At 36.1% G+C, this 7893-nt stretch overlaps 1 protein-coding gene across 1 annotated transcript; it reads right to left on the bottom strand.

Annotated features, from left to right (window-relative positions):
• Positions 1–261: 261 nt before the first annotated feature.
• LOC150087549 (acid-sensing ion channel 1B-like) lies at positions 262–7867 on the bottom strand. Its single transcript, XM_090372530.1, has 11 exons — positions 7413–7867; positions 6140–6206; positions 5663–5814; positions 4044–4159; positions 3772–3932; positions 2174–2288; positions 1970–2045; positions 1077–1131; positions 767–822; positions 579–654; positions 262–444 (listed from the first exon to the last, which is right to left on the bottom strand). Exons 1-11 carry the CDS (start codon positions 7865–7867, stop codon positions 262–264), a joined length of 1512 nt encoding a protein of 503 aa, XP_090228656.1.
• Between the last annotated feature and the right edge of the window lie 26 nt (positions 7868–7893).

Below are 7893 nucleotides of genomic sequence, written 5' to 3'. Positions count from 1 at the left end.
TGAAAAGAGCAATCAGTTTTTGGTTTTGTGGACTACGAACACCGATCATATACGATGACTGGCCACTTTATTAAGAACCCTAATAATAAAGATTATTTATTAAATTTTCATGTAGTTACAAATAAAGCATAAAATATTGATTATTATTAAAGTTCATTTTAGTTTACTTTCTCTACCCTCAGGAAAACAGAAAACAGTCGTTTCTCTTCAAACTCAATAACGTGAATTAAAAGGGTGGATTTTGTCCTTTGTACAGTCCTTTCAGTATTTTGGGACCGTTTTCAATTTCTTGCGCTTTTTCCTTTTGCATATTTTTATTTTCCTTTTGCCGAAACAAAATAAAATCACCATGGTGGCAAGTTCAAGAAACTCGTACACAGTAAGTATCGAAAATCCCAGCCACACACCGCTGTAGCTTCCGAGACAACCCAACAGCTCCATCTTCTGCAAGAAACAAAATGAACGAATTCATTAAACAGAAACTTCAAATTATTCATGAAAATTAACAATTGGTTAAGCCTAAAAGTCCATCATACCGCACTGCATTTTTGTTACAAACAGAACTCAATATCACTCACCGTATACTTTGGGGTGTGTCTGTAGATGATGTGGTCAATGTCGGAGAAGTTAATCACAACTCGGCTCAGATTTCCTCTGCGAAGATAAAGAAAGGGAAAATAATAGATCGAGAAAAACGTGGGATATTTTTATTCAAAGAGATTGATTCTGTTTAAGCACATGTTGGAGATTAACAAGATTGACTTACTTGATAACATCCCAAGATGTATTTTCCCACTCTCCAAATTCCTCGGATTCGAATTTCTGCCAAAACAAAATTGTATAATGAGCTTTGATGATAGTTATTGATCAAGACGTGGTTAAAATAATACTGATATAGGAAAACATTCTTTATATATACATATTTCAAGAGGGACTTCCAGCGGGTACCATCCAAGAGGAATACAGCATTAACTTAAGACATAATTTTGTTTAAGTTCTCTACAGCATAAAGTTTTGCTATCGCATAATAAGGGCCCTAAGATTTTTTTTTATTTTATTTCACTGGTATAACGTACCTGCAAATAATCGGAGAATTCTGAAGATTCATAGGTGACCACATATTGTGTAGTCCTGTTAAATAAAAACATTAATTAATAATCTGCGGAAGATATTAGCATTTCAACATTCCAACAAAACAATGAGTGGCCACTTTATAAGATACTGCCTAATAATGAGTAGGTTCTCCTTCAACCATCAGAACAGACTGGATTCATCGTGGCATGGATTTAACGAAGTTTCAAAAACATTCCGAATGGTTACGGATCTCTATTCCAAAGAGTTCCACCCTTCCATGGATATTCAATTCTCTCACGTTCCTAGAACCAGTTCTGTAAAATTTCATTCTTATGACAAGGTGCAATGTCTTGTTGGATGAATTCATTCATAGATGGATATCTTTCAGCCATGAAGGTATATGCCTGGTCGGAAACAATTGTCAGATGTTGTTTGTGTAGGATTTTTAGGAGCATCAGCAATTTGAGCCATATTACGCTGTATATTTTGTCTGTAAATTGCGTGTGTTCTGTGGTCTGTTGAACAAAAAAAAACCGAGTTTAGGGGAAGAGAAAACCATGCAACCGTCACCTGACACCGAGGGTAGCACGGTTGTTTTAACTCGGCCAAGTGAAATTCCTAGCGTCATCAATGGGATTCAAACTTAGGTCTTTTACATCTGGTCTGAGAATGCTATTCGCTACTGTGCTACTCACAAGGGTGCCCATTCTTTTACTGAAGGATCCTCTACTTCATGAAATGGCGTACCTAATAAATTTCCCACTCATTGTATGAGCAGTTTTGAACAGAACAAAGGTGTACTGTTATTATAGAGAAACTATGACTGCTAATACAAACTAAAATCCTAGAATTTCGAAGTGAATCATTTCTGAGTTAACAAGACAAATCCATTTACCTGCAAGGCAACCCACAAACTGACTGGCATTCTTCTTTGGTCTGAGCATTTACTCTTTTGGCGCAGCTTCTCATTGCTGTTTATCAAAGAAATAATTGTAATTAAATAACTCAAATGCATCTTTGGTTTCTAGAAATGGTCTTTAAATCAACGTACAAAATGCAAAAACAAGCGATGGAGAATTTAAGCAAATTTTGGGCTTACCATCTGTTATGTAGTTAGGATTCCATGGAAGGGATTCCAAATGAAGAATAACATCTTCAGTAACATATCTGCACGCTTTCATCTGGTAGTAACGAGAACATTCAACTGTGCAAGCCTGGAAGATAGGCAAAAGGTGTATCCAATTTGTTTAGGACCAGGAAAGATAAAGCTATGCTTACAAAATAACGTTTTCATATTGTACATTAACAATGCCCTACTATTAACATCCGGGCACTTTCATTTCTACCACTCTGCTTCCATTTGCAGATCACATCATCAATTCGACCTAGAGATCTTCAGTGGCGTTGAATGCCACCTAGTTGGTTGCTTATGTGACACCCTACTGTCATTCCACGGTGGAATTCTGTTAACTCCCTCGATCGTTGTAGATCGAGGATCTGCAATGGATCTGCTGGCTCCACCAACTATCTATTGAAGGCTACCGGATGTTAATGATAGGGAAGTGAAGTATTCAAATTTTAACCCAAAAATTTTAATCAAAATTTAAGTGATAAATAAACATTACCCTAGATGTCAGCTGAGGCAGTTTGTTAACGCTCCATGGCAACTTGGCGAGATCTGTGCAATTGGTGATGTAGGGGTAGGGTAGCAACTCTATCGTTGACTGTGAAAAGAAAATTATTAAGATTGGTAAATTGTTAAGATTTTCTCCTTGTTTTTATTTCATATTCTTACTGAAGATTGCAATATTTTTTTCTTCTTGTACGTAGACGTCCATTTACCATTTTTATCTATTATTATAAATTTAAAACAAAAGATTGCAATCTTTGGAAAGGAAGTTAGTTTTAAAATCACAGCTCATTAAAAGCGCGGAACTTATGTGGAATATCGGAACTGCTGTTCTCATCTGATAGTAAGATGATGAAAAAGGATGAGAGATTTTTCTGTTATCCTTATTAATTTAAACTTTATTAATCCTTTCTTTAATTTAAACCTTTTTAATCCTTTAATATTTAATCCGTTATTTTTCAATCCTTTAATCGTTTATTTTTTAATCCCTTTCTTTAATCATTTCTCTAATTTAAACCTTTCTTTAATCCTTTTATTTTTAATCCTTTAGTCATTTATTTTTTTAATCTCTTTCTTTAATTTAATCGTTTTAATCATTTCTTAGTTTAATCCCTCTAATGGTTTATTGATTTAATCCTTTATTTAATCCTATAATCCTTTCTTTAATTTGGCCCTTTAATTCTTTCATTAATTTAATTCTTTAAAATCCTTTCTTTAATTCAATCGTTTTTTAATTCTTTAAGTTTAACCCTTTATTTAATAAATCTTTCATTTAATTATTTTAATCATTTATTAGTTTAATCATTTATCAGTTTAATCATTTATCAGTTTAATCCTTTTAATAATTTATTAGTTTAATCCTTTTAATCATGTATTAGTTTAATCCTTTTAATCATGTATTAGTTTAATCCTTTTAATCATGTATTAGTTTAATCCTTTAATGTTTTCTTAGTATATCCGTAATCCTTGATTCAATTTAATTATTTCTTTAATTATTTTTATCCTTTATTTAATCCTTTTAATCCTTTCTTTAATTTACTTTCACCGCCGTGCTTTCCTTCACTCACCTGTTTGAGCTCAAGGACATAAGTAAGACCAGGTCTCACTGTCACGCTGTCTGTGAAAAAATTTGGCAACACATTTTTTGAATGAATGCAAACTAGTATGGATGGTTCTCTTTTAGTCTCCACGTACTGCTCAGTTTCAACGTTCAAAATGAGGCTCAATGCTAAAAATAAAAATAATAAAACGTTCAGACCTTTTTCCTACCCGTTCACACAGTGGTTAGAAAATATACGAGTAAATACGGTACATAATAAGAGAAAAGTGAATGACTTACAGCTACGAAAATTCCACAGATCGGGTTCTTTAGCAGTCAGCGCATGACCACCATCATCCATCGGGTTTAATATGTAACAGTTGCCATAATAGGGATCGTGGAAGTATCTGAAATTTCTAAATTGGGAAAGACAAAGAGAGTCACTTCAAATTCTTATTTTCTTAAATAAGTTACGAATCTAAAATTGAATATTGCAATTTGATATTTGTATTTATTAGAAATTGCAGTATAAAGGGTCAAATGTATATTGTTTGGTATTCTTCCACAATAGTGTTGTTATTTTTGTATCTTAACTTATACCGTGAGGTGATATTTGTGTTCTTTTTTGGAATCAGAAATGAACCCAGAGCTTCCCCAGGAACAAATAGGACAAATAGAACAAATAGGATGCTCGAAAATATGGTCTCATGTCATCGGTACGGCGTATGAACCCATCCAACAGCAAAACAGGCTTCCTGACAGCGGTGAACCATGCTCGATACATGGGTGTCCATAAAATTCTGTGGCAACAAATCCCATTCTTCCAGCAGCGCAGACCTTAGCTCACCAAGCCAAGTGACCGAGGAGTTGGCTGTCGACGTGCAGTGCGACGCCCAACGGCGTCACACATACACACACACATGTTCGATCGTATTTCAACCTAGTGATCGTGCTGGCCACGGCAGCCGTTGGATATCTTCAGTTTCAAGATTTAAAATGAATTCGATGTGCGGTGGCATTTTCGTGCGTGAAAATTAACTGCAGCCCAACCGCATCCCTAAAAAAAAGTCGTACATAGGGTTCGAGGATCTGGTCTTGGTACCTCTGCGCAGTTATGGTACCCCCTATCAAAGCACGAAGAAGGGTATGACCATTTATCATTATTTCGGCCCACACGAGAACACTGCCTCCACCGTAAGCGTCCCTTTCTTTGAAGTTGGAGAGGTCGTACCGCATTCCTCGTTGTCTCCTGATGAAATAACGTCTATACTCTGTTTGTATGCTAAAAGGTGAATCATCAGAGAACACAACTGTACTCCTTTTGTCAGGCTCCAAGTCACATGTTCGTGCTACCAGTTTCGACGAGTTCTACGGTGGATTGGGATTAATGGGTTAAAAACCACTGGCTTCCTTGCTTCAGTTGAATTGAGCCTTCTTAACACAATCCGATTGGGAAAACCTCAAGAGACAGTTGATGAAGCGGCCCGTTTTGCTGTTAGAGATAGATAGCAGTCTGTTCTGGTCGATGTAGCCATCGGGCGACCTTGGCCAGCTCTTCTTGTAATGGTTCCTGTCTCCTGAAGCTGCTTCCACAGTGCCGAGACCACAGCACGTGACACATTAAGCCCTGCAACTACCCGGCCTCAACCGTCCACCATCTCAAAGAATCATCTAAACTACGATGACCTGCCATCGTATTGGAGATATGGCTGTCCCACTTAATATGCCAAAAAAGGGAATGAAGTGAAATGGTTGCACCCCTTGTTTTTATGGGAATGGATCGATTTCTATTGGATACTCGGAATTTGCATGCCAGGATGCCTATTATATCAAATATTATCCTTTGGCAAGATTGTTCACAATAAAGTATTTATCAAAAACATTTTGTTCTGTTAATTTTGTCGAGCAGGGTAACCTACCTGAGACAAATTTCTCTATTGAGTTGCTGCTCGCCTTCAAAGAAGCAGTTGGCAATTGTATCAGTGATGTTATGGCCAAGTGTCTTCAGTACTTCCGGCCTTCCTATTTCGACCAACCTTTTGTTAATATCCATAATCACATTTTCTCCTATCTGGAAGAAAAAAAGTGTTTAATATTACAAAATAAAACACAATTTAAGCCAAAACTCTAAATTTGCTCGCGCACAAATTAAAAATGAGATAATATAATAAATTTTTAAAATATAATTAAAGAAAAAATTTTAAATATAACTTTTCTATTTTAAAATATAAATATTTGAATTAGATCTTTATTTCAATATTTTAATTAATATTTTAAAATTTAAGATATTAATTTGAATATTTTAATTAATATTTTTAATGTAAATTGAAATATCGTCTATTTTTTATATTTATTTTTTTTAAATTAAAAGTGAAAATTTAAGAAATTTCATTCACTTCTGCCAATGGTTGTCCTGAGGAACAGTTTTCAGGAAACTCTACACAGTACTGGGTCTTTCTAATCCTGTAGGAATGAAATTAAAACGATTATTTCTTAAATATAATTTTATTTATTATTTAAGAAATTATTAATCATTAGTTTATAATTTTATTTTTAAAGATTATATAATTATTTGTTTATGATAATACAAAGTTGGTCTGTACAGAGGTTCGAAATTTGATAACGTCTGAAGAAAGATGGATGCATGTCGACCTTTCTTCAGACATGGACTCACAAAAAATAATACGAGTCACTTGTTAAAATACCAACTCAAAGGACATAGAACTTGATGTTCTACAAGCAGAGAAAACAAACAAGACGAGATTCTTGAACAAAAGGTGGCTTGTTAGATGATAACCCCGGTTCATTGGAGTATATTGAGCTGACTTTCCTTAATAGGAAAGAGATTCGGCAAGTGGTGTATAACAAGCAATCACCACCTCTAATAACATGTCACCCCAATAGGAAGAATCAAAACTACTGAAACGGGCGCAGAGAATGGCAACCAGATTGGTGAAGGGAACAAAAGGGTGCTCTTACCAAGAAAGGCTTCAATTAGGGAAGATCGTATTGAGGTGTTTAATGCCTTGAATGGATTGTAGTAGTAGTAGTAATAGGGTTTTAGGAGCATCAGTGACTAAGGCCATATTGCTCTGTGTATATTGTCTATAAATTGCGTGTGCTCTTAGTTGATTTTCTGTTTGGTGAACGAAAACCCGAGTTTCTGGGAGAAAAACCATGCTACTCTCCCCTGAGAACGACTAACTTAGCCATGTTGTCAAAATGACCCATAAAAATTCCTTATGTCATGGACGGGACTCAAATCCATGTCTTTTCCACCCGGTGTGGGGAGCACAGCGATTCTACCAACTGTGCTACCCACGAGGTCTGAATGGATCGAGTAAGCTAAATGTTGATGGCATTCTTCCTCTTATTGAGACTACACAAATAAGGTGGACACAAGTTCAAGTTGAGGAAGGACAGTTGCACAATAGATGTGCGGAAGTTTGCCTTCAGCCAGGGGATGGTTTATTGGAAACAGGCCTCCATCTGTTGTTGTGTAAGTGGGTGGTAATAAATTCAAGGAAGAACAAGAGAAATTCTTGGAAGGGAATAGATGGAAGAAGTGTGTGTTTTTCTGGCTGATGCTGATAAGCTAACTTTTTTGTATCATTTGCCACTACTACTACTACTATTTGAAATTATATTCATTATATACTACACCATTACCTGTTACTGTTACAAATAGTAACTGCTGGAAAGTAGGCAATTCCATCATTCTCCACAGAGGTCGCTATGATCGTGGGATACTGGAAATATTCAATCAGGAACACCGTAACTTGGTAAGTATATCCTGCAATGCATAGCAAGAAGAGAAGAACCCAACCGAATCGTCGACAACAAGTCTTAGCAGAAAAGATGGACCTCACCCCATCTATGGAGGACGAACCAAACAGCAACCTGCAAAAACTGAAAACACTTCGCATCTGGTGGTAACGATGTCCATAAGGGATCCACCTTCTGAATAATTTATCTTCGTGGTCAGTAATAAAATCTTCCTCTTCAGAGGGCGCGACTGTAGACAGTGATCTAGGGTTCGGGTGATAAAGGCTGGAATCCACCAATGGAGTAGTTGCCCTTCGATAGCTCCGTGCTATGGGAGACTTCACATGGTTTTTGTCCATTTCTTCTGAATCTCGACAACGACACC

Source organism: Mastigoproctus giganteus, chromosome 4 (genome assembly GCF_048544385.1).
Source record: "Mastigoproctus giganteus isolate SK-2022 chromosome 4, ASM4854438v1, whole genome shotgun sequence".
NCBI lineage: Eukaryota > Metazoa > Arthropoda > Arachnida > Uropygi > Thelyphonidae > Mastigoproctus > Mastigoproctus giganteus.
The sequence above is the reverse complement of the archived record's forward strand: the minus strand, read 5'-3'. Positions and strand labels throughout refer to the sequence as shown.